General features: G+C 48.1%; 1 protein-coding gene across 1 annotated transcript; it reads right to left on the bottom strand.

Annotated features, from left to right (window-relative positions):
• Positions 1-2,451: 2,451 nt before the first annotated feature.
• On the bottom strand, positions 2,452-26,799 carry LOC135898042 (uncharacterized). Its single transcript, XM_065426781.1, has 5 exons — positions 26,669-26,799; positions 17,173-17,470; positions 15,835-15,978; positions 10,582-12,030; positions 2,452-2,718 (listed from the first exon to the last, which is right to left on the bottom strand). The coding sequence occupies exons 1-5, from the start codon at positions 26,723-26,725 to the stop codon at positions 2,561-2,563; spliced, it is 2,106 nt and encodes a 701-aa protein (XP_065282853.1). The 5' UTR covers positions 26,726-26,799; the 3' UTR covers positions 2,452-2,560.
• Between the last annotated feature and the right edge of the window lie 349 nt (positions 26,800-27,148).

Below are 27,148 nucleotides of genomic sequence, written 5' to 3'. Positions count from 1 at the left end.
TTGGTTGCACCACACAGCTACGCTGAAGTCGCGACGACCCAACCACTCTCACCAAGCATGCCTCTCCGTTATGGCGACGTCGTGGCAAAGCGCCAATTGCAGCCCGCCATGCAGTCATATCAGCAGTGGCCCTGTTTTACTTGCCCTGTAGCATGAACGGGATCTACCCAAGCGAACCGGTGGTGTACCTCCGTCAACTGGCCAATCTGCTTTGCGTACGGCTACGCCGGTCACATCGCACGTTATTGCAATCGTGTGGAGCCGCTTGCTCTACTCTAGCGATGAAAAGCCAGCCCGACCGTCCCTTTCATGACCCCCCGTCGGCTACGTCACCAATATTGCGCCTGACGCCAAATTCCAGTCGTTAACCGTCCCTCGCCGTCGCTCACTGTTCCGTAACACAAGACGATAAAAAACTAATCGTCGCAGTCCAAGTTGCATGGGATGCGACACCGCCGAAATGTGCAAGTGCTCAACGCATTCCCTCGAACGCAATCGAAGTGTTTGTTGACAGTGTTTGCGCGTCTGCACTCGTGGATATTACAGCTAATCTGTATATGGCTAGCCGATTAGTCCGTCCGTCTGTCGGTCGTCGGTACACCGAAAACTCCTACATATAAAACTCAGTACCTATAATGAGCTAACTACCACAATACACGCACAGAAGCTGTCATAGCAAAACTTGGTAAAGTGAGCGTTTCGCCTAGTTGGTGAAATATTGTCAAATGTGCACAGCGTGAAAAAAAACACACACACGAAGAAAGACCGACAGCGCGCATCCGCGCCTGTTCTAGGCCCTGTGGTTTTCTCGCGCTGTGAATCTTCGACCCTAATACATCATTCCTGAGTCGACTGAAGCAAGCACTTTGAGCAAAAAACTCATAGGGTTAGTTTAAACACAAGATTACAAAACGTATCTCACCTTCCCCTTTGAATCGCACCTGCCAAGAACATCACGTGTGGCATCAGGACAGCTGCTTTCCAACGTCTCCTGCCCCATCGGTTTCGGAACTCATGGTTTCGGAACCAGAGGTTCGTGACATCCGCAAGATAAAAAGTAACATTGGTGAGTTTTGTCGGATCATCCCATTTGTTGTGGTTGCTCACCCATTCGTACGACGAAAGCCAGTCGTCGACGCCACTATCAGCGATGCCACTGAACTCAGCTGCGTCTTGTTGACGAAGGGCACCACAGCTGATTGATCCAATTGACGAAGAGGGTCTCTCATAGGCGTCGTCTGGCATGGTCGAGATGGTAGCGGTGGGCAGAGCACGGCTCCGGCGTTCCAGGGCGAAGCATTATGGTACACAGCACTTCCACTAAATGCTAGCAGGTTTATTGACCATTAGTAAAAATCGCAGTCATGTTGGGTCCAGTGAAGAGAGCAGCCGAGCAATTCCAGCTCACGCGCTAGCGCACGCAAGAACAACGACACCGACCCTTGGGTCTTTGTCTTTCTAACTTCAGGAACCATGCGGACGCCGTAACGCTTGTGCTATCTTCGTTCTTGTTATATATATATATATATATATATATATATATATATATATATATATATATATATATATATATATATATATATATATATATAACACTGGAATAGTTTGTTTGAGAGTGAATCATTTGTGGAGAAATCGTTTTCCTTTCAGACTTCTTCTCTATGTGGTGTTCATGGGATCCGGGATTCTTGTGTTAGTTTCGTCAAAATGAGACTAGTTAACGTTTTTATTGTGCACGTAGGACAAAAATAGGCATCCCAAGTGAATCTCGAAGAGAAAAAAAGCTTACCGCGGTAGCTTATAACCGTGTTTCACAGCATTCATTCTATTCACTCATACCATTGAAGCTAAAGCACACGCAGGACAGAAGTCTACCATGCCAATACGTCCACTAGAGACTTTCTTTTTTGTTTGAGTTTACACTGCTGGCTGGCACTTGCCATTGATATTTGCAACTTTGATATTTCTATGTGATCAACCTTCGGTTTAACTTATCTCTTTCCAAGCCTCTGTATCCACTTCGGACACGCCCATTGAACGCTTTGTTCTAACTTGGTCTTTGGATACCTATTTATGTTGTCGCTTTTATTTAGGAGAGATAAGTAAACGTTGGGCAGCAAGGTTTGAAAAAACGGGAGACAATCGCCTACAGACGCTTCGGCCATAACACATGCTTGTTTTTTTTTCGTAATAGATCAACATTTAAGGTCTACACTTTTCTCTATCACGGAAACACCTGCCACAGTGGCTCAGTAGCTACGGCGTTCTGTTGTTGGGCACGAGGGCGTGATTTGGAATTACGGTGGCGGCGACCATTTTGCGACGGAGGTAAAATACAGAGAGGCTCCTGCACTCAAATTTCGATGCTCGTTCAAGAAGTCCGCACGACAAAAATGAAACGGGAGCCCCTCTACTGCGGCGGCTCTAACAGCCAAGTTGTATATTTTCGAACGTTTATACATTGGTATCAACCACAGAAGCGGTAAATATACGTGATGACTGACTCCGCTTGTTAGAGCTACTTTTCGTAGACTAACAAATTGAAAGAGGAGCCGGCCGTTCAAATTTTATTTCTCTTGAAATGTGAACATGGGAACTTAGGCCAGGCTTCTTTGTTTGTTATGCAGAGGAAAATCCAGATTATGAAAGAAATGAATGCCATTGCGCCCATAAGGTAAAGGAGGCCATCGTAGGAGCCTTTGATGTCTCGAAAGACGCCTGCAAAGGACAGAAAAGGATGAGTGGTCATCACTGATGAAGCAGCCAGCTGTTTTCTTTTTATTGACAAAGTTAAAATTGCTAATAGAGCCATTCTTGGTACCCACAGCACGACAAGAGGGACACGACTATGAGTATCTGCTCAGGCTTTTGCTGTATTCACGCAAACATATTGCTACGGGGTCGTATTCCCACTGACGAAGAGCCGCGCAGGAAGAAGACGAAGACGACGATTGGAAGCTAGCGCGGGCTGTTGCCTCTTGGTCAACTGCGGCGTATTGCCTTGTAAATATACTTGTAAATAGCTTTTCGTCGGTGTCTTCCTACGTAACATATTTGGTGGAGGTGGACGTTCCCTGTACCTCGTCACGGAGCTTCGCAGTGGACGGTCCGTCGAGCCTCCCTTCATGGCTCCCGGCGACGCCAACCCGACTCCACCGGCTCCAACACCTGCTGCCACTTCGACGACCTACATCACCCTCTCCGCTCCCCGTGATCCTGGCGTGTTCTCGGCAAAAGATGGGGAAGACGTCGAGGACTGGATCAGCCTTTACGAACACGTCAGCCGCAATAACCGGTGGGACCCTACTATCATGCTCGCCAACGTCGTCTTTTACCTCGGTGGCACACCTCGAGTTTGGTATCGGACGCACGAAGATGAGCTGACCAGTTGGGATTCGCTTAAGCAAAAGCTTCGAGACTTGTTCGGCAACCCCTACGGTCACCAACTTGCCGCGCAGAAGGCGCTTTCCGGTCGTGTGCAGACGTCAACGGAGCCCTACGTCACGTACATTCAGGACGTCTTGGCTCTATGCCGCAAAGTTGACGCACACATGACTGAGTCCGACAAGGTCTCCCACATCCTCAAAGGCATTGCCGATGACGCCTTCAACTTGCTCGTGTTTAACAACGTCGCGACGGTAGATGCAGTTATAAAAGAGTGCCGCCGCCTGGAATTCGCTAAAAGCCGACGTATCGACCAACAGTTTGCCCGTCTGCCCAACACCCCAGCGACATCTTCCTGTGCCGACGCTCCTCGCCCCAACAACACTGGCGATGTTACCAGGATTGTCCGGCGTGAGATCGAGGCCGCCTATCCGGCTGCGTTCGACTCCAGCCCCTCCAATGCACCTGCGGTCACTGTTTCCCTGATCCAGGCAGTTCTCCGCCAGGAGTTCGCCAACATGGGTATTCCCACCATCTGCTCGGCCCATCGCCCTGATCCCCACCCGGCATCTTCGATTCCACCCCGTCCCGCACCTTCTTACCCTCCACGTTTCCGCAACCCCTCTGCATGGCGCACTGCAGACGACAAGCCAATTTGTTTTCACTGCCATCGAATTGGGCACATTTCTCGGCACTGCCGCAGTCGCTGGAGTTCCCTGAACCAGTCTACATATACTGCCTACTCTCGCCCCCCAGGTGGCCTTTCTCGTCCCTATGCTGCCCGCTCAGATAATGCCGCCACCGATTCTCCTGCGCCGAACCGACCCTATTCTCGTTCGCCTTCGCCCCAACGACGACAATCTCGCTCTCCCCAGCCCCGTCGTTCCTATTCGCCGACTCCCTTCGGACGCCGCTCCCAGCCGGAAAACTAGACGATGCAGCGCCTCGAGGTGACGCTGCATTGCTCCCTACGCCGCCAAATCCTCTCCTGACGTTGCCCACCCATCTGAACCTTCTTGACGTGCAAGTCGACGGTGTTCCTGTATCAGCTCTCATAGACACTGGGGCGCATTTGTCGGTAATGAGCGCGGATCTTCGTAACCGGCTGAGGAAAATAATCACGCCCGCCACGACGCCTGTTGTCCGTGTCGCCGATGGCGGAACAGCCCCCGTAATTGGTATGTGTGCCGCCCGCGTCTCCTTCGCCGATCGCTCCACTACCGTGCTATTCACAGTCATCGCTCACTGTCCCCACGACGTCATCCTCGGGCTCGACTTCCTCTCCGCACATTCTGCTCTCATCGATTGCTCCGCCAGTACTCTCCGCCTCGACCTGCCTGTTCTGGATCCCGCTGAAGAACACCTTCCTCGCCTCAGTTCCGTCGACTTCGTTCGCTTGCCACCTTCGGCACTGACTTACGTTGACTTCGTGTCATCCCCGCCAGTGCCCGACGGTCACTACATCGCGGCTCCTATGCACGACGTCCTCCTTACACACGGGATCACACTACCTCATACTATTTTATCTATTACGGCGAATTGCGTCTGCCTGCCAGTGGTCAATTTTGCCTTGACGACAAAAGTGCTGCCACGCGGGATGTCTCTGGCCCAACTTTGCTCATTCGAGGATCGCTCTGTAGCATCGATTTCAATAGACGACAATTCAACCGATCCTCCTCTACCATCACAGTCGGCGACTTGTACCATCGCCAACTTACAGAAAATGATTGCACCCGACATGCCGTCCGAGCACGCTCGTTCGCTCTACCGCGTTCTCATTTCTTACCAAGATATTTTTGACTTCAACGATCGTCCTTTGGCCCAAACAACAGCTGTTAAACATCGCATTAATACCGGAGATGCCCCTCCTATTCATCGCCGCCCGTATCGAGTATCACCGGCTGAGCGTCAAGTGATTCACACCGAAGTTCGCAAAATGCTTGCCAAGAACGTTATTGAACCGTCATGTAGTCCATGGGCGTCACCGGTTGTGCTGGTAAAAAAGAAGGATGGCTCATGGCGCTTTTGCATGGATTATCGGCACCTTAACAGGGTTACCAAAAAGGACGTGTATCCCCTACCTCGGATTGATGACGCCCTTGACTGCCTCCACGGTGCTCGCTATTTCTCCTCTATTGACCTTCGCTCCGGCTATTGGCAGATTGCCGTGGACGATCTCGACCGCGAGAAGACTGCCTTTGTAACACCCGACGGTCTTTATCAATTCAAGGTGATGCCGTTCGGCCTATGTAACGCTCCTGCCACTTTTGAACGCATGATGGACTCCCTTCTTCACGGTTTCAAATGGTCCACGTGCCTGTGCTACTTAGACGACGTTATAGTATTCTCCCCAACATTCGCTACGCACCTCGAGCGCCTCTCAGCAGTCCTGGACGTTTTTCGGCGAGCCGGTCTGCAACTCAACGCATCGAAGTGCCAATTCGGCCGTCGCCAGATTACCGTCCTTGGCCATCTCGTTGACGCGAACGGAGTGCAACCGGACCCAGGCAAGATCCATGCTGTTACGCACTTCCCTGTTCCGAAGTGTGTCAAGGATGTGCGCAGCTTCATCGGCCTTTGCTCGTACTTCCGCCGTTTCGTCCAAAATTTCGCGGCCATAGCACGACCACTAACCGAGCTTTTGAAAAAAGACGCCCCTTTCCAGTGGGGCGATAACGAGGCCTCTGCATTCTCGCTTCTCATCGATCTTCTAATAATATCTGGGGTTTTACGTGCCAAAACCACTTTCTGATTATGAGGCACGCCGTAGTGGAGGACTCCGGAAATTTTGACCACCTGGGGTTCTTTAACGTGCACCTAAATCTAAGCACACGGGTGTTTTCGCATTTCGCCCCCATCGAAATGCGGCCGCCGTGGCCGGGATTCGATCCCGCGACCTCGTGCTCAGCAGCCCAACACCATAGCCACTGAGCAACCACGGCGGGTCATCGATCTTCTCACAACGCCCCCCGTTCTGGCCCACTTCGATCCTTCTGCGCCTACCGAAGTCCGTACTGATGCCAGCGGTCACGGAATTGGCGCAGTACTGGCACAACGCCAGCGTGGCCACGACCGTGTTATCGCTTACGCCAGCAGGCTCCTCTCGCCCGCGGAGCGCAACTATTCCATCACTGAGCGTGAGTGTCTGGCCCTAGTTTGGGCGGTTGCGAAGTTCCGCCCATACTTATATGGCCGACCCTTTTCCTTTATCACAGACCATCACGCGCTGTGTTGGTTGTGCTCATTGAAAGACCCTTCAGGAAGACTTGGTCGCTGGGCCTTACGCCTCCAAGAATATTCGTTCTCTGTCGCCTACAAATCTGGCCGACTACACAAAGACGCTGACTGCCTGTCTCGCTACCCGGTAGACGAGCCTGACGACGCCGACAGTAGTACCGCCGACGGCATTTTCTCTGTGTCTGCCTTCGCTAACATCGCCGATGAGCAGTACCGAGACCTATCGCTGCGAGTACTCATCGAGCGTCTGCGCTCTGCACCTACCGACGCATCCGTTCGCCGATATGTCCTCCAGGGCGGCATTCTGTACCGAAGGAGCTTCCTCCCTGACGGCCCTGATCTTCTTCTTGTCGTGCCACAGCATCTACGACAGACTGTGCTCTTTCAGATGCATGACGCACCCACTGCAGGACATCTTGGCGTAACCCGCACGTACGACCGCGTCCGCCGCCGCTTCTATTGGCCTGGTCTTGCTCGCTCCGTCCGACGCTATGTTGCTGCCTGTGATCCCTGCCAGCGTCGGAAAACGCCTCAGGTGCTACCTTCCGGTCATCTCCAGCCGATCGCCGTCCCTGTGGAACCGTTTTTTCGTGTTGGATTAGACCTCCTCGGTCCCTTTCCCACGTCATCCTCTGAGAACAAATGGGTAGCCATCGCAACTGATTACGCTACCCGATACGCTATCACGCGGGCTCTACCTACCAGTTGCGCCACTGACGTCGCGGACTTTCTCTTGCGTGACATTATCTTAGTGCATGGCGCCCCGCGACAGCTGCTTACTGACCGCGGTCGTAACTTCCTCTCGAAAGTTATCGCCGACATTGTGCGTTCCTGCTCTATTCAACACAAGCTGACTACATCATACCATCCTCAAACCAATGGCCTGACAGAGCGCTTAAACCGTACCCTTACCGACATGCTGTCCAAGTACGTTTCGAAGGACCACCACGACTGGGACGTTGCCCTTCCTTACGTCACCTTTGCTTACAATTCTTCCCGGCACGACACCGCCGGATTTTCTCCATTTTATCTACTCTACGGTCGCGAACCGACCTTGCCCCTTGACACGGTACTTCCTCCTGCTGCGACCTCAACAACCGAGTATGCGCGCGACGCCATCGCCCTCGCCGATCATGCACGCCAGCTTGCCCGTGCTCGTCTGACGGATTCGCAAACCACGCAGCAGCGTCAGTACAACGCCCGCCACCGTGACGTACAGTTTTCGCCTGGTGCACTCGTGCTCCTGTGGTCGCCCTGTCGTCACGTTGGACTTTCCGAAAAGCTCCTTTCGCGGTACACAGGGCCCTACCGCGTGCTTCGCCAGGTGACGCCTGTGACTTATGAAATCGCTCCTGTGAGCGCAACCTCGTCATCTCCTCTGGCGTCCAGTGATGCCGTGCACGTCAGTAGGCTCAAGAGCTACTACACTGCTTCGGAGTCCAGCCTTTAGTCGCTCCGGGACGGCGCTTTTGCCGCCGGGGGTAATGCTACGGGGTCGTATTCCCACTGACGAAGAGCCGCGCAGGAAGAAGACGAAGACGACGATTGGAAGCTAGCGCGGACTGTTGCCTCTTGGTCAACTGCGGCGTATTGCCTTGTAAATATACTTGTAAATAGCTTTTCGTCGGTGTCTTCCTACGTAACAATATATTTTTTACTTCCGATTACGCCTACTCGCACTACATGCTTCAAGTATTGAGGACTAATCACCGGGCAAACGACCAGGCAGAATTGTATGCCTCCGGATACCCTATTTTCGCACAAACAGATCTGGTTCACGATTTTCATCTGCAGTAATATGTGTGACGAAGTATTCACATTGGCTGACTTTTCGCGCCGAATATTTCACAGAGGTACTTGATTTAGCCCTCGGTCACGTTGCGAGAGCGAAATTGTTCATTCTTGAAACTTGACATCTATGTTTTCCCTTAATTCTACGTACTTCGTATAAATAATAAAGTTGTTAGCAGAAACGTACTTTTATGCCAGTTCCACTGCATGCGTTTCATTGCTTTCTATTTTTTTTTCTGTTTTAGCGCTCCTCTTTCACGGTCAGTTCTTTATTAGCCAAATATGCCGTGTGCGGCACAAAATTAGTAATTGCCTTAGGCTAGCAACACATATTACAAGAGCCCCGACTTCCCTATGGACCAAGAACTACAAACAAAAGCCTAGTTTCCTCAATTTTCGTCGTCGTCAATACAACTCAGAAACAAAATTCACCAGCTATACATCTCCCGGATTATCTGTGTCTTCATGTGCACGCCTTGGTGTCTGTTCTTTTTCATCAGGATATGTTTTGGTCATCATAGGCATCAGGTATAAGTAAGCTCCTCGATCAACATTATGTGTGAATTCCTGAGCATCTGTTGTCACTTTTGCTAAAACTGTTACAGACTGCTGCAACAGACCTCTCGAAGCCGTCACTAAACAGGAAACCGAATGCGATGTCATTGGTACCACGCTTTCTCATGAAGTGCATTGTCACAGCGCCTTCCGAAATATGATAACTCTACGAGAAGTGGGATGACGGCAAATAAAATAAGAAAACTCGGATGGCAACTCAACCTCCACTTGAAATAAATGAAAGGCAAAACCGTACTAGCGGACTACGGAGTAAGATAATGATGTTGCGAATTATTAGGCTCTTAGAGAAAGCATTCGTGAGAGCTAGAGAGTTTAGGCTTAGGTATGAGTCACTGCGCACGGCGCTCTATCGCGTCACCCATCGCATAAGGGGAGTAGGAGGAGCTTCGGGCTCTTAAATCTTTCGCGTGTACAATCTTCGCACCCTATGTTGGGAATCGGCGCACATTTGTAGACTGCACTATTTTGTCGTATGATGACGTGTGAATTAGTTTTGAACACGTTTCGTGGGTATTATATGACAAACGTTCTATGTGATTATGAGGCACACCGTTGTGGGGGAATAGCATCAGTGGCGTAATGGTCACCACATCGTGTTTCTGCGCTAATGGTCCTCTGTTCAAATCCTGCCATCACACAAATTTATTTCTTTATTTATTAAGGCGAGAGCCTTGGGTGGCTCGTTTGAATGGCACTTGCCCGAAGAAGGTGGCTCTAGTCAAGTGAAGTAAAAGATGTAATCATCAGAAATGGCTCATATCCCGTAAGGAAGCAAATATGTAATGGCTGGATACGAATGAAGAAATGAAAGAACAAAGGAAAGAAGGAGAGAACGAAATAACCTTTAGTTAGTGCATTAGGTGCTCGTATGTGTCATTGAAAAGGTCGACCGACAGCGCCGTAAGTTTGTTTCGCACTGCGGCTCGTTATGTCTTGCAAGAAGTCTGGCCACTCCGATCGTTTAACTTTACGCATTACCACGTCTGCCGCACGCATTCGCATCCAGGTGTTACTGGAAGGTGTGTAATATCCTGGCGAACTTTTTAGAAAAGACTGGCAGTTTCACCAGAAGGGAGAGCCGTTGGCGTCTATAGAAAAGTTCAGCATTGTGCTTCGGCTCCTGGGGCGGTATAGAAAGTATATGCAGGTGCGACATCTTGGCGTGACGCAGCGCTTAAAGCGACTCCTGCTGGATAGAAGTATCAGAGCCCTATCAGCTACAAAATTTCTGACAATGATGGCGTGACGAAAAGCACCTCCAGTACTGTTGCACGCCTGATACCTCGACAGTGCACGAGGTGAGACCAACGGGAAAAAGTCGGCTTTCGTAAAACATGCGAACCCAGAAGTCCTATAGGCAATAAGAAAAGAAAAGCCTGCGTGGTGTAATGGTTATAATAATGGGCTTCTGTGCTGGCGCTTTATTGTTCGAATTGCGCCGGCGCACATTTCTTTGTCTTGAAAGAAACGACGCTGTTTCGATGAACCTTAAGCAGGTGTGATCTAAAGAAACGGCACTTTCCCAAAAGCACACTTGACGAACGTTTCAGAGAACGTCAACCCGCGTACCAAAAAGCAACATGTGGGGCTTACCGATTATTGAAGGCGTCATGAACGCTCCCACGGTGCTAGCACCGGCTGCGAAGCCGTAGGCGATCGGAAGGTGGTCAAGTCCCACATCTGCAGCAATAGTCTGTGGCACAGAGACCATTAAATATCCCATGGGAAGACCAACAGCTATAACTAACGCTGCGTACACGACACGCATGTGGATTGCAGGCAGAGCCGTCCAGATAATAGCTGTCAGCAAGAACGAAAGAGTCATCAGGCTTAGACGTCCTACAATTTTGTAATCAGCAAGCAGCGGAACTAGTACGCGGCCTGCAATGTCGGCAACCGAGAACATTTGTAGTATATGACTGGCATTGTCCTCACTAATTCCTCTGTCGGTTGCCAAGTCTACGACAATAGCCATGAGGGTGTCGAAAAAGAAGTATATTGTGAAGTACCCCACCACATCGGTGTAAAAGCACGGGAGGGATAGCACTGTCCTAGCAGAGCTGAGAATTGACGGCAGAGTTTCTTGATCAGTTTCTAAAGGCGAAGGTGTAACATCAGGTTGGGAGGACGGGCTGACAGGAACTGTTCCAGTTTTGTACATATCGCATTTATTCGATGGGTGGTCTGCAACAATTTCTCCTGTGGAGCCGTATCCTTCGATATCTCGAGCTGAATCGTAGAGACCGAGACACTCAGTGCCAGTCGAAAGGTCAGCTGAGGTTGCTGTGGTACTTCCTTTTCTGCTATTGTGCTCAGCCTTCAGGCCACACGCCATGTACTCGCGTGAGACACCTAGCCTTATTGAATGTGTTTTACTATTGACCTGGCATTGTGGTGCTCTGCAAGGATGGGTCGCGTGTTGATCATCACGAGGATGGGCTGCACTTGTTGCTTGTGTCGTACTCGCCGTGTAGGTGGTGTCCGTGCTTTCTCCTGGCACACATTTTTTGTCTCGATGCGAGGGCGCCTTTTGTAAAGGGCATGCAAGGGCTCTGTCGACGTTTTCTATGCTCATTACTATAGAGGCATTGGCGACTGATGAATAATGCGTTTTTTCTTTTCTCTGAGGTACAGCGCTTTCAGCAGAATCGGGCAAGCTGGTCTCGACGGGCGTACTTGTTACGTTGACACCGGTCTGATGTACGGTTATTCTGTAAGCTTTAAGCGACACAATCTTACATTCGCCGTCATCTTTACTTTTGGGGCCACGTTGTCGTGCATATTTTGGTTTGGGCCTTATTCTCCAGGGTGGATAGCGAAAAAATATGGCTATGACAGGAATGTTTAACATCAAGGCACCAGCGTAGGCAAGCGTAAGCTTTAGGCCGTATTCGGCAAGACACAGTTGGAAAATATTTGTGAATAGCAGGGACGCCGTCGCAGAGCCAGCATTGTTCACGCCAAGCGCAGCCCCAACTTTCTTCTCGAAGTAATGGTTGATGAGCACGATGAGGCATGACTGTAAGACTCCATGTCCTGATCCTGCGAGATTTGTGCAAGAGTAATCAATTTCCTACTACTCGAATTGTGCGAACATATTGTTTCTACTACAAACGCAGCTTTATTTTCGTAATGTTCAACAGCGCATGTCTATTTGCCGACTTGGCTTCGTAGATTTTAGTATTTTTTTTCGCCTATTGCGTGACAGAATTATACCGTTATGAGCAATGCACATATCAATGGTTTGTTATTAGCGATACCCTCAAACCTTGTACTTGGGAAAATAACTGTTCATAGCGAGAAACTTCGTTAGCCACAATTTATTTTTCGTGTAGTTCTTGCCCAGCGTTTATACGTCAAAGAAACCGGTAGAGTCGCAGAACGGGAGTGCCCTTGGACGACTCCTTGAGCAAAAGGTTCTTCTGGTAGATAACAGCCTTTGATCGGCGCTTCCGAACCTGCGGTGAACTTTCGTACGTAAATATTGCTACGCTGTCACCCTATTTTTTATTCATCATCACCATCTTCATCAATGTCATCTCATTTGCCTCCACTACGGGACCAATTGCTCTGCTAGAGGCATTTAATTACCGCTGTGTCGCGCCAGCTGAACCGATATTTTTTCTTAAGTGTTCCTTATTATTGCAATAACAGTTACCTGAACTGAACACTCCAAGCGGATTTTCGCCGTCGCCATCGGCATCGGCGCCGCCATGACGTTCCGTATAATGTCCAAGGGCGACGCTGAATAGTGTTTGTGCGAGTGAAAGCTTGCGAGACCCGCCGTGGTTGCTCAGTGACTATGGTCTTAGGCTGCTGAGCACGAGGTCGCGGGATCGAATCCCGGCCACGGCGGCCGCATTTCGATGGGGGCGAAATGCGAAAACACCCGTGTACTTAGATTTAGGTGCACGTTAAAGAACCCCAGGTGGTCGAAATTGCCGGAGTCCCCCACTACGGCGTGCCTCATAATCGGAAAGTGGTTTTGGCATGTAAAACCCCATAATTTAATTTAAAGCTTGCGAGGGTGAGCCGACGACCGCGGCTCAAGCTCCCGTGCGCATGGGCGGATAGCGCACCGTCTTTCGTCGCGCGCTAGGATCCGGAGGGGGAAGGGAGGTAATGAGGGGGGCGGTGTACTTCGGCAGCAACTGCGTATGGCGCGGGCGCGCGTTGTCCCGTGGGCTTTATCTTGAAAGCGATCTGCTTCGGCGACAGAGTCTAGGCGGGCCTACGGGGCTTGTAGCCTTGCGTGTGCTGTGTTCTCGCCATTCAGTTTTCGTTGAAGCGATGGAGAGCACGAAGGTCACTTCGCTCGCTGCTGCGGCGACGCTTCCTAACGCCAGCATTTTGACAGCGGATGTCTGCCGTCATTGAATGTGATGTGTGCATGTCTGTCTGCGCGCGCTGTCATCGTGCTTGTTTATTAGTTAGTACGAGACTGCTTACTAGTTTTTACGGCCAGTAAAACTACTATCCTTACTTATTGTGGCTGTCTACTAATTTGCTATTGCAATCGATGCTTCGCCTTTTAGGCGGAACAGTGACTAATTTATCGCAATACCCAATGCTCTAACAATCTTGACAACGGTTTCTTTTACTTCGTCTCCATGCTGTAACTCTCACACAACACCGATAATCCGCTCTACGCCGTACATAGGGTGGCAACTGTATTTTTTTCTTCTAATGTCAACCATAATACGGCCTGCCTAATGATGAGGTTATGCTTCACGCTTTTCGTTAGGTATCTTGTTGAGCGGTCCTTAAGTTCGTTTCAAGCTACTTTGTTAACCTTGAAGCGTCTCTTCCGTATACTATAATAGGTAGGATACAATATTTGTGCACATTTCTTTTGAATGGTAGCACAAGCTAGTGGCGATCACCTGGCGAGGTCTGCCGTATGCGATAACCTCTACTTTTTTCGTGCTCATTTCATTCTCATGGTTTGGGCCCGCTGTGAGTAATTGGCCTAGAAAAGCGTGCTCTTGCACAGGTTCTAGAGACTCACTACCAATCATGAATTCTCGTTTTCCTGCTGGGCTAAGTGTTTTTTTCTGTCCATAATTAGCGCGAAACATTTTTTGCCTTGTTCCAGGAACTTGGCAGTAGGTCGGTATGTAGGAAGTTATTTTCTGTGTCACCACATTTCGCTCAGGCCACCGTTGCTGCCGGTTGTATCTGCTGCGTCTGCCCTCAATACAACGGCGCGGCAGTTGTGGCGGGAAAACACGAGGATGTGCGCCGTGGGAGCCGCTGCAGTAGCCGCCGCGGTGTGTAAGAATCGAGTTGTCCATTGCAGAGGTATGCAGAGTTACATGCAGGAATCACTGTCTGATAATGAGACATGCCGTATTGGAGGCTCAAAATGAATTCAAAGACCTGAAGTTCCTTAGCAGGCCCTGACACCTAAGTTAGAAAGCGCTTTTGGAATTCTCCCCCATCAAAATACAGCCGCTGCGGGCGGTATCGACCCCGCGACCTCGAATCGTGCTGTGTAGCACCATAGTCCCTAGGCTACCGCAGTGGGAGCAAAAAAGCAAAAGCGGGCAAGAAATGCTGAACTAGGATCGTTGACGTACAAATTCATTTCAAGCTGTGCTGTTGGGAGTTTTTGGAGCTGCATGGGGAACCCAGATTGGAGGGGCGCTGCATGAGAGATGACCGGCGAAATCTTCAGTTCCTGATCCCCAGCTACGATGGCGTCGCAGTGCCCCACCTTTATAGTTCAGTCCGTGCGACGAAAGCAACCTGAAGGCAGCATTACTGGCACGGCGTGCTACTAGACAAGACCGGGTATTACGTCACGTAAGTCAAGTTTTTTTTTTTCACCAGAGAGCAATGCGTGAAGCGCAGTGACGGCCATCACCTGCACGACTTTGTAGGTGCAATGACCACGTCTGGCACCACCTCGCTCCGGATCCCTCCGCAACACTAACGCTCGACTGTGCTATTAATGTATCTGTTAAACTGAGACATACTTCAGTTTAACTGCCGTTATTTGTGAATGCGAAGCAAGGACGTGGGTCTCGGTATAGGGTTATAGTTTAAGGTTCTCCTGGGTCGCTTGTCCTGACTCATCTTAACGTTTTATATGGTTTTTCTGTTACGTCGAGGTTGAGTCCTGTTTTTCCCTAGCGGCTAATATTCGTGACGAGTAGGACGTGCGTTAACCACTACATTTCTGCGTTTGAGCGTTGTGTGATAGTTCATTTTCAGTCATCATCATCATACAACGCTATACTTTCGTACGCCTATGCTCCTTTACATGCTTTAGTGACCGAGACGTGACGGGCTGAAGCGCGTAGCAAATATATCAGCTTCGAGTGCACAGTAAATAATTACAGCTATTTTATACACCCAAGGAGTGTGCGCGAACGCTTCCTCAGCTAATCAACGTAACTTAAGTATTCTTAACTTAATTTGCAAATCATTGGTCTCTAGCCTAACTTTCACAGTGGCATACAGATAATCCCTGCATTATCTGAAAGGTTATGCACTGTACTTGGGGAAGGATATTGTGTACCGCTTCACGACGCGAGTGTCCGCGAATTCAGCGAGGCTTCCACATGCATCTTAAATATATGCTCCACCGAAACCCCCTGCCATGTGTAATAACGAAGCCACCAGCTTCCAAAATCAAAGGCATCTCGCCGATTTCAAATCATCGCGGAATAACACTGTCAGCTAAGCCCCACAAAGGAAAGCACCTGGCAGTAGCACATGCTTATATTACGATCAAGCGTATCCTCGCTACCTCCGGCACATCTTGCAAATTGCTAGTGTAATCTACTTTACTCATTTTTTTATCATATGGGTAACTGCTCATTATGTGTAGTTGAAGCTTACCTGCAAGTACTCCTATAGATACCACCAGAAACGACGTGCCTGATGCAAATAACGATACAATGCAGCCAAGGGAAATCAGAATACCCCCGAGCACCGTTGTAACTCGCAGACCATAGGAGTGTATTAGGGGTCCAGCTGGGAGACCTGCGTAGTGCAACGAAGGTTCCGGTGGTACTACGTGAGGAAGACTGATTAATGGTGTTTTAACATCGCAACATTCATGCTTCGGCAAACGAGGTGGCAGAGTGCATTGTAAAAAAAAACGCAAAAAAAAACACAACTTTCATTCAGTGCTTATGACATGACTGCAAATAATAGTGAACGCGCTCCTTTGTATTGCAACCGAAGACTCGGCATACTTCCTTGAACCATGAGCACCAGATAGCAATGCTAATAATCGCACACATATAAGATATTTCATTTTGTTGAAACGTAAATTTATCTGGGTCACGGGGACAAATCGAATGTCTGATGCATTGACAGATGCACTTTCTCCGGTAATCGTTTATCACCTAATGAAGGTGATAGCAATGCTATCGCTCTGACAATGTCGCGCATTCATGCATCGGAACTTCCTCTTATGTTGATGCCGATGCTACAGCAAAATTATCTGTTCAGTAATCAAGTCGTATGCGCGACGCGAATAACAGTGAACATTCTGGAACCTACACGTGCACAAGTGATTGATTACGCGGCAGTGTACGATGAGTCACATATAACTAGCCGAAGCGCTTTACCCGTAAAGGATATTTCGGTGTCCAATGATTCTGCTCACCACTGTCATGCTTTCCAGTGTTACTGCTTTTCCAGGGCACACGTTCGGCAAAAAGTAAGCACGATAATTTCATCACTCACAGTTACGCTGCGGTCCAGTTGGCACACCTTCACGACAACTTGACCATATGCGCATCTACATCACAAAATTTAGGTACGTAAATATCCTACAGGCTGTATTACATTCAAAAAGCAGCTATGCTGGCGATGTTATTTAAATATAACTGTAATTTCTTGTAGTGTTACGTGAGTGCAGGCACAATGAAATGTAGTCACTTGTGCTTCAAAAGCAGCTGATCAATAAACAACGCCAAGGAAATAGTAAAGTAAGAGACGTTATGGTTCAAGCCCCGCGCCTAACGACGCTCTGAATATTCCCCTCGGGAATTCTTCACGGGAACATTCATGAGACAGTATTTGATGGCGAGGCATCAACTGTTCTTCATTCTTCCAACTCTTCTTAGTAGCCTAAGTTCATTTACGCATAGCCGGCGTTTCCGAAAGTATTAGAGGACCCAAGCCAAATAGCAGTTACGTTCTTAGACCGCACGAACTTTCACTTACTAGCGAGGCAGGAGAATCCAGCGTAGATTGCAAGTGGGAGTGAGGCTTCTTCTCTCGTGGTACCGAATGTTGTCATGATCGAGGTGAAGAAAAGACCGGAGCAACGGTAGAACGAAGAATAGAAGAGACTCACGAGGAAGGAGAGCGCGGCGATAAACCAGCTGAACGGACCGTCGGGGCCGGCGACGTCCGCAGACCGCGACTTTTTCGGCGTGATTGTCCGCCCTCGTGAAGGCTTAGCTGTGTCAGTTTCATCGCAGTGCGCCCGGCCTTGTTTCCCGGAAGTCTGCCCCACGTTCTGCGAACGAGAAAACAAAAAAAAGGTAAAGGAGAAAAAAAGGCGCTGCCATTGGGCAGTGGTTGAGACGCTCGGCAGCCCTCGTTTGTCGCTCGGAAAAACACTTATGTGTAGCACATATTCAGCAACGGAAAGTCTTATCGGGAGGGTTTCTCGTCGCTCTACAATTTTCTCATTGACACTTCTCTTATATTGTTAATATTAGAGAAGTTATTTAGTTAATTAAGACTAATTATCTAATTAGGCAGAATTAGAAAATTATGTGAGTATCTCCAAGTGACGGCAAACAACATGACTTGTTTGAGCGGTAACTAGCGTGTGTAATGTGGTCCTCTAGCTCTATTTTTTAGGTGTTCACTGGTTCCCCGGATGATCTCCTTTTGTTCTCGCAATGATGCCCGTATGTTCTCCTTCCATTCTCGTCTTGAGTTTCCGGATAACGGCTCAGGATTTTGGCTCAAGGTCTCTTGAAGGTCGCCGACGACGGGAGCTAAAACCATTTCGTGCTTAAATGTGTGTTCGCGGCCTAATCCTAAGGGCATCGGGTTGTCGCGCTGGTAGGCTGAGATTTTTAAGAATGAGGTTTAATCTACTGAGCGAGAACTTTACCAGCGACTGATAGACCGACCAAAGCGAAGCCATGGGAGTAGTCAAAGAAAGTTCCGCATTACAATAGATTAACAAGCGTTATGTCACGCTTGCCCATGCAAATATGAACACATCTCACTCAATAACCACGTGCATTTGCTGTCACAGCGCTAGTGTGAAGTCACCGGCGGAGCGCGAACACTTCGTGTACTCTCTTCCCTCAACAAGTCTTGTAAACTTTAGCTTACGCAACCCGCACCACTACCAGGCACAGCGTGCATGAAGCTGCCGGCCATTTCGGCTCGGCCCGAGTATTTGCACCAGCCATAGACTACCGCTAAAATACAATATACAATATACCGCTAAAATACGGCCGAAGTCGCGCGGACTACCATGTGGGGCCACGGCCGGACTAAAGAAGGAAACGCGCACTTTCCATGTCACCTTGCTAGCGCGTATGATCACATGACCTCCAATTTTGGGCACGAGGGAAGGTGGCGCGCAAGCCACCGTCCTTCTGGGCTCATCCTTGCCCGTTTCAACCCCCGCAACCATAGCATGCGACGTGAGGAGTGTGATATGATCATTTAGTGCTGGGAATTTATATTGTACATCACGGTTACGCCGACTGCAACAGGGAAAATGGCGGGTAAAATTTGCCTATGGTGTCCACATATTTGCTACTGCAATAATAATTTTCACCACCTCGGATAATTCCCTGCGGACTAAAACCATCTTACAGATGCGTTTCTGGAATAAGATCGTAGGTTATTACAGCAGACTCCGCAACTTATTGAACCCTTGGCAACGTGCATAGCAGCAGTACAGACAGGCACTGGTCACCATTGTTCACCCCTCCATATACTCCGAAATTACAAAGTACAATGTTTCCTGCGTCCCTGAGAAAAAAAAATATGATTTGGTTACTACTCAGTTACTGCCTGGAAATGAGAAGGTTCTCTGCGCGGTCACCTGCTCAGTAACATACAGGAGAAGCAGCTAATAGCGCACATGTGAGAATTATTGTTTTTTTTTTACTTATGACGACGGTGTAAGATATATACATATAGGTAAGGCGCGATGTACTAGACAAATTAGCAACGGCCCTAGTCAATCGGTACGGCAACCGCAGGGGATACCTATCGGCGGGACGGCGGAATTTCAGGACGCCGGCGAGAATTTGCGCGGACAAGGAAAGGGCGGACAAAACACACAACTAGGGAACACCGTTTGCACGCGGCGTCCCATCGTCGTATCTGTAGAGTAACATAGTAAACGTAAAGAGTGGAGACTCCCGTAGGCCCCTGCGGCTTGATTGATGGATGGATATTATGAGCGTCCCCTTTGGAACGGGGCGGTGGGTTGCGCCACCTAGCTCTTGCTACTATACTGCCTAATATCCCAGGTTAAACAATCAAAAAAGAAAAGAAAGAACACTCTGAACTACCACGCCCAAATGTTCTGATCCCCTATTGCGAACTGTGCTTTTGTACGTCTCCGTGTTTTGTCGTTTCCCTGGCGGCTGACTTTGGCTATCAGCGCACCTAGCGGAATCGGCGAAACTCACCAGCCTCCACGACGGCCGCAGCACGCCGCCGAAGCTCGGGGGCCGTAATTTCATTTTCGTTTCTTTTAATTTTTGTTTGTGACCGGTAACGTTGCATATATAGAGTGATTTCATGCAAGCGCTTGCGTCACTGTTTATGTGTTGCGACGACGAGCGTACAAAGCTGTTGTTTTACTTAATGTTAGATTTATTAAAATGCATATCCGTAATATTTTAAGCTGTTACTTAGCGCAGCAACCGTGCCAACTGTTAATGGGGAAGTAGAACTTTATCATTGGTGATGTTGTGTTTCTAATATATCACACCAAAAGGAGTATCGTAGACAAATGTGTCATGTTACTTAAATATCAATCAGCTTGCTGGACAGCCAAGAACACGAAAATAGTAGACAAGAATTGATTGCAGCAATATTGTAAGTGGCAGATACACGAAAACGGGAAGAAGCTGCGAAATGCAAGTAATACGGGTGTCCCACGGCGCACATTTAATCGCTACCAAGCCCGATTCGATTTGAATTTCGCTGTCGCAATTGATCCTTTTGCGTAAGCTGAGGGAGGGAGCCAATGGCAGTCGAGAATTTCGTTCCAGATCGGGCTTGATCGCGATCGAAAATGGTGGTGTGGCATTTGTATAATGATGAATAATCGGAAATTAATAGCGTGATTGCAATAAGCTTCACACAAGCACAACACGCACAAGCCGTGTTGTAAGTTCCAAGATAACGAAAAAAAAAAGACTACACAGATAAGCCGGCAAATTATTTACTCAAATCGGGATTGTCGCAGAAGGAATAAATATGACGCCTTTCTTTTTGTACTTGTACGACGGAAAGGGATGTAAGGTCGCAAAATTATGTGAATGGTTGCTTGCCAAAATGAAGTGGCTACATAGACGCATAGACTATTGGGCACGAACCAATGTCATTATTTTTAATGCGTAATTCAGTGAATCCCTCATTAAACAGCAGTAAGATACGGGCATATCAGCTAATTAGGCAATTCAGCAGTGCTGGGCTCATCACCTGCTGGCTTCAAAGCATTGCAATCGTCTTCCGATACTTGGAAACGTGCCCTTGAATATGCATGATGCCCTTTGGCGGCAGAGTGTATATTGTAGAAGCAAATGTGGAGATTCCTGCCATACGTAAAATGAGAGGGGCAGAACGTAAGCGATACTGGAGCCATCAAAGCTTTTGAATGAAGATGCTACGTTCCTTCGTGTATTGCATATTTTTTTTCTGATCCAGAACGACTGTCGCTGGTATTAATGTAAGTCATCAAAGAGAATGGCTTTGAATGAAGCACTGTAATAAATGCTAGGAAACAAGAAACTTTCTGCGGTAAGGACCCCAAACACAATTAAAACGTGAAAACAGGTATCTTCAGCCCAATGCAACAGCTACCAACGCTCGAACGCACATAGCTTGGTACAGATGTTGAGAGAGCGCGTTATTGCCCTATTGCAAATATTGAACGTGTACGGCTTTAGATACGGCCGTATCTTTTTTTTGCAAAACTGGCGCACCATGCTTTTTCAGAAGCCGCTGTGCGCAACCTTCTTGAATAAATCAAAACAAAGCCCTTTGCTCCGAACGGCATGTGTTCACAAGCCACATTTCTTAACGAACCATTTTACTTGAAGTACTTTAACTGCGGGCATTTGGGGGCCCAATAGCGTAAAAAAATTCCAATATGTTTCTATTCCAATCTGCTGACGTCAAATTTGCGTAACGACCGTAACGACCGACGCAGCACCGGGCGGCCACCCGCAAGGTTGTCTGAACAGACCAATCAAACGCTCTCCTCGCTCATAGGAGGTCACTTTTGTTTGCTTGAAACACGAATAACATTGCCTGCACTGAGCGGCTTGTCGTATCTAATTGGCTGACAAGAGGCGAGGCGAACTTTTCAAGTGGAGAGGGATTCATTGAGGCAGAGCCAGTGCCATGAAAATCGATAACCGGATGAAGAGGGTGGTGCCGGCGTCTGCGATTGGTTGGCTTTCCGTTACTTAGCTTGTGGTGGCTGGTCGAAAATCACGGTGGCATGCAACGGAAGTTTAAGAATGACGCTAAAACTGACCCTCAGCAAAGAAGAGTTGGCAGAATAAGGTGACAAACGTGTGGAAAGGGCTCGAAAACATTACACGGCCATGCAAGAAATTTTATTATACGCAAATACACCCATGCTCTCCGGCAGGCGCGAGTAGCCAGCGTCTCAGCGATCGGTGGCAGCCATCTTTTATTCCTTTCGTAATGGGGCAGCCTGCGGCTATTCCGAAGAAAATTCAGTTTTGTTCGGCACATTAATGCATCTTTATCGCGTACACGTCACTTTGCCGCGGTGAGTTTGTGCGGTTTTGTGACGTCGCGTGACAGGCAGATGAAGTGGGTGCAGCCCGAAAACTTTTTACCAATAGCCGAGGGCTAACGAGGGCTAATGGCGAAAAGGGGTCAAATCAGAAACAACTGCTTTTCTTTTTTCTGTCAAATCATGCATAATCAGTGTGTACACATCATATCGGATGGGGAGGTATCGCAGTTTTCGTGACGTCGCGTCACAGACAGGTGAAGTGGGCGTGGTAGAAAAAGTTTTTGACCAATCGTGGAGGGCTGATAGCAGAATAGGAATAGAGAAGTTTGGAATAGTTTTACGTTATAGCGCCCCTGGTGCTCCATTTGTGCACCTAGCGCACAACACAAATCGGTTTTCATTCTATCATTCTGACGCAGGGGGGCGCCGCGTGAGAAGACGCCGTCTACAGAGCTCGTCGAAACTCTGGCAAAGCTCAATGACCTGAGAAACAGTGCCTGGGTTTTCGGACAGCAGTATATGGAAGGCATCGTCGGAAATGCCCTTCATGATATGACGAACCTCGTCCGCCTCCGCCATCGTCGTCTTGACACGGCGGCAGAAGTCGACGATGTCCTCTATGCAGCTGGTGAACGTATCACCAGTTTGCGGATATTGGCTTCGTAGGCGTTGTTCAGCGCCAAGTTTTTACACGCCAGGGCGGCCGAAAACTTCTGCGATGCTGTTTTCGAAGCTAGCCCACGTGCGGAGATCGGCTTCGTGGTTTTTGAACCACAGCCTGGCGACGCCCGATAAATAGAAGATCGCGTTGCCGAGCTTGAGGGGATCGTCCCATTTGTTGGTGTTGCTGGCCCGTTCATAGGGTTCCAGCCAATATTCAACGTGTTTCTCGTCGGTGCCGCCGAAGATATCAGGATCCCGTTGACGCTGGGCACCGGCACATACGATGGCTGGAGTAACCGGTGGGAATGTCGGGCTGGGGTAGTCAGGCATGACGGATGGCATGGTTGGGGTGCGTAATTTCAGGTTGGGGGAAAACCACAGCAGCTCCACCAGAATCTAATATCAAGACAGTGCAAGACAGCAGCAGGCAGCGTGTCTCAACCAGAATAACTCAGGAAATCTCGAGGTCGCGCCTCCCGGGCGACTGGCGATGTGGCTGCAGCGCACGGCATTCCTCTTCACTACAATACTCGTAGTAAGGTTGCTTAGGTGCTCTTGTACCCTGACCGACACGAAAGAATAGAACAAATATTAGGCATCGTGGCTATCGCGCAGCATGTCGCCATACGGAGAGAGATGCGCAGTGCAAAAATTAAAGCAGGAACGGATAATAGCAACAACGCGTGCCTTTCACGCGTAAGAAAATAAATGACTGCGTGAAATGGCTGTGTAGCCAGTTTCTAGCGAAGGAGTCGTCACAAGTGCATTTTTTGAAGGACGAGTTAGGCCACTGTTCGAAATAACTGCTAGTGAGTCTGGAAATGAAAGGAGGCGTTGTGTTCGCGTTCATATCTTTGAACACTGTACAGAAACAGGACGGTGATGTGAAAGTGTGCCGACAATAGTCACACGCCGATAAAGGCAGCCGAACTTTGTGCAACAGCGGGCGTACGCACCGAACACCTGTGGCGTCCGGCGGGCGTCTGCTCCCATGTCATTCTTCTTACGCCAGCGTCGCGGTGCGTCCATATGGGCGCCATACGAAAGCGACCTCATGGCGTTAAGCGGGAGTTTCGCGACCAGATGAAAAGTAATCAATGACACTGGTACAATATCACTATGTGGGCAATAGAAGCCTTTACTCTATCATCACGAGTCGCGCGCGCTCATCTGACGTCATCGACACGCCGCGTTAATCAAACTGGAGCTAAATTTAGTATCTACCTCGGCGTTCAGAGAGCCCAGCAGTCCGTCTGCAGAAATGAGTGGGAAAGGTCGCGCTTGGGAAAGTTTACTTATACGTAATATACGCATACTCTATAAAACCCTGAGCAACACTTATAAGAAGTTATAGAGAATACAAGTGTGAAAATGTTGTGGCATTTTGACGTTTCTTAGGGTATGGCGTCCCCGCATTCGACACGCAGAGCCCGGAAATGGCGTGATGAGATCGAAGCAACAAGCCAAGCAGACGCCGATTCGCACCCACCACCTTGACCGAGGCTGGGCCGCTACGAATAGGAAGCGAACACTATCGCAAAGTTAGACTGTGGGACCCCCACTAGCAGTTACAAATGTTAGGCATGCAAGATTTCTACTGAGCGTACGAAAGTAACTTCTGCACTTGGTTAATTAATTATGGCACCTTATTGCGGATACACCGTCTGCGGCACGCAGAAGGTGTCTCGCGTACTGCAATGCAGACTGCGTAGCTGATAAGCTTAGTTGGTGTTAAGTTATGAACTATGTACAAATCAAAAGCTCTGTTTCCAAGTATATCGCATGTATTTCGAATATTTATTTATTTATTTATTTATTTATTCAATATACCCCTGAAGAACCTGAAGAACCCCTGAAGGGGGGGGGGGGGGGCAGTAACGCATACAGATTTAACAAATCATTACTAAGTCGAAAAAGAGGCGGGAACTGGTAAACTATTATCACAAAAAATAAATAATAATATAAGGCCAATAAGATTGCTGCAGGTATTAATAATAATCAGACGTGTACAAAAAGACACTACGAATCACAAGCCCACAATGATGGAGGGTAATCGGTTTTATAGAAGGCCCACGCGTCAATAATGTATATAAAATCAGAAAACAACACAACATGGGAACTTAAACGGAAAAGGCAAATCGTCACAATAAAGATCGGAACAATAACCATAAAGATACGAATGTTACACAGAAGCCAATATTTTTAGCACGGTTTGTAGTGTAACAAAAGGGGGGGGGGCGACATGAAACATGAAGGGTTGACGCACTTTCATTCATGATTAGAAGTTTCTGAAATTCATTTATGTCGGTGATGGTTGCGATGTCTGAGGCAAGTTATTCCACTGGGTTATTGCGTGTGGTATGAACGACATAGCATAAGTTCGACACGTGAAGCCTTCGATTTTAAAAGGATGATAACGGCGGGGAAAGATGGCACGGGGTGGCCTAAAAAGTCCTCGCGAAGTTATGCATGATGGTAGAGGTTATCGATATACGGGTTTGTAGTACTACGAGGCAATGTTTATGAGAAGCTGTAATATAATTTATGAATATGATACCTCATGAGTCACTTTCATGCATGCATGACTAACGAACTCTTTGACACTTTGATGGTTCTAAATACACCGAGCTTGTCGCGAAGTTGCAGCTCTTCCGCACTGTTCTTCGCTGTTGCTTAAAAGTAGACAGTGCAACATTTTCTATAACTGAACTTGTAGTATTTACGACAAGATGCCTTATTTTGACCATGCATATGCAGCTGCAATAATAATTCTTCCTAATGGTGTTTCATTGGGAACGTGTAAATGCTTTCAAAGATGGAATATCTCACAGAATTAAAGTAGGGGTGTGCGAATATTCGAAATTTCGAATACGAATCGAATATTTTCCTTATTCGAAGCGTATTCGATTCGTGGAATGCATATTCGGAAATTCCCGAATATTCGAGGACGGCCGAATAATGATAGAAACGGCGAATATTCGGATAGACTGCAAATAATTGAGCAATTAACGAATTATATGCTTGCTACGCATTCTCCTAAGAACATGTTTGTTCACTAAGAACTTCGCATGATCCGCTCATTATTTGTAGGCTCTGTTTCAGTCTATCTGCATAACGCCCGTGAGAAATGATCACTATCGGTTTATTTTTAACCAAGCTTCATTCCAGGACTCTTTCATAACGATATATGATTTACTTTCGTGTTCTTTTAGTATACGCAATAAAATATGTAGTGCACATATATATGTATATATGTAAAATATGAGTTTATGGAATGATTTTGACGATCTAGTGATGAACAGGGAGAAGACACATTCGGCATCTGGCCCTCAGAGGGAAGTTACCGCCTATGCGGGAAAGCCTCTTCTGGAAAGAGGCAAGGATCCTTGTGAGTGGTGGCAGTCCATTGGCCGCTTCAAGTACCCGCTTTTAAGTGCGCTCGCCCAGAAGTTTTTGGCCATCCTTGCCACCTTCCTAGTGAAAGAGTCTTTTCTACAGGTGGAAATGTCACAATGCATAGAGAGCGCTTACTTTCTGAACATGTTAAGCAGTTAATTTTCCTTCACAATAACCTGTAACAAGGACATTACATTACTGAGTGCATTACCGACAATCAGTGCCTTTTTAACCTGAAGCAGCCTTGTAAAATGCAATATTCTTCTTAAAAGGGTAATAAAGCTTTTGTAACCTCGTTTTGAACTTTTTAATACTACACACATATTCGATATTCGATTCGATATTCGAAGACAGTTTTTTGCCTTATTCGTATTCGATTCGTATTCGAAAATTCCAATATTCGCACACCCCTAAATTAAAGGCATATCGGAAAACAGCACTGTAGTGGTCTTAGCGTTCAATTTCTTCTTTCCTTACAACAAAGGCTACATTTGCAAATCCCTTTATCTTAACCTTCTTCAGATATTACCATCTACGCTACCTTATGTTTATACCTACGTACTTCTTACGAATTAGGCTGGCCAATTCATTCCACCGTGAGGTCAGCGAATAGGTCGCTGAATGACTCTTCGAGTAAAAGAAAGTTTTGCTGCTACGTCAAGGTGAACTCACCATTTTGTCTTCGTGGAAGTTTTGTATTGGGTAAACGCTACGCACGATGACGGGCATTCGCTGAAGCAGCCTCCAACCACTGAACAGCGTATCACGACCGTGTCATGCCGACATTGCCGCAGTTGACTAAACTTCCCTTCACCGCTCTGCACAGCGGTAAACGACCTTCATCTCACAGCTGAAATAGTGAAAAGGGCACAGCTGCAGGCGCGGCAGCGCCTCCGAACAACGTCCCCATTCATGTTGCGAGAGAGAATTTTAGGCTAACCACACGAGAAACAGAAACATGAAGCGAATGATTTCTATACCGCTGCGGATGCTTTCCATAAAAGTCGTATAAATGTCGGGTTTTTCTTTCAACTTTCGTTAAAGGCCCTTATTTTATGACTGCCGCTATTAAACAAGCTCACCTCTGCCGATTCGCTAACATCCGCATGTTGCTTCGATGCATGAAAGGAAAATACTATCAGGCTTCCTATT

This window comes from Dermacentor albipictus, chromosome 10 (assembly GCF_038994185.2).
Source record: "Dermacentor albipictus isolate Rhodes 1998 colony chromosome 10, USDA_Dalb.pri_finalv2, whole genome shotgun sequence".
Lineage (NCBI taxonomy): Eukaryota > Metazoa > Arthropoda > Arachnida > Ixodida > Ixodidae > Dermacentor > Dermacentor albipictus.
The sequence above is the reverse complement of the archived record's forward strand: the minus strand, read 5'-3'. Positions and strand labels throughout refer to the sequence as shown.

Excerpts from the sequence above, each read along its gene's own strand:
- LOC135898042 (XM_065426781.1), bottom strand. The coding sequence starts at position 26,725 with ATGCCCGTCATCGTGCGTAGCGTTTACCCAATACAAAACTTCCACGAA. Across the intron at positions 15,979-17,172 it reads TGGATTCTCCTGCCTCGCTA|GTCTCCCAGCTGGACCCCTA; the intron begins GTAAGTGAAAGT and ends TGCACTACGCAG. Across the intron at positions 12,031-15,834 it reads ATCTATAGGAGTACTTGCAG|GATCAGGACATGGAGTCTTA; the intron begins GTAAGCTTCAAC and ends CAAATCTCGCAG.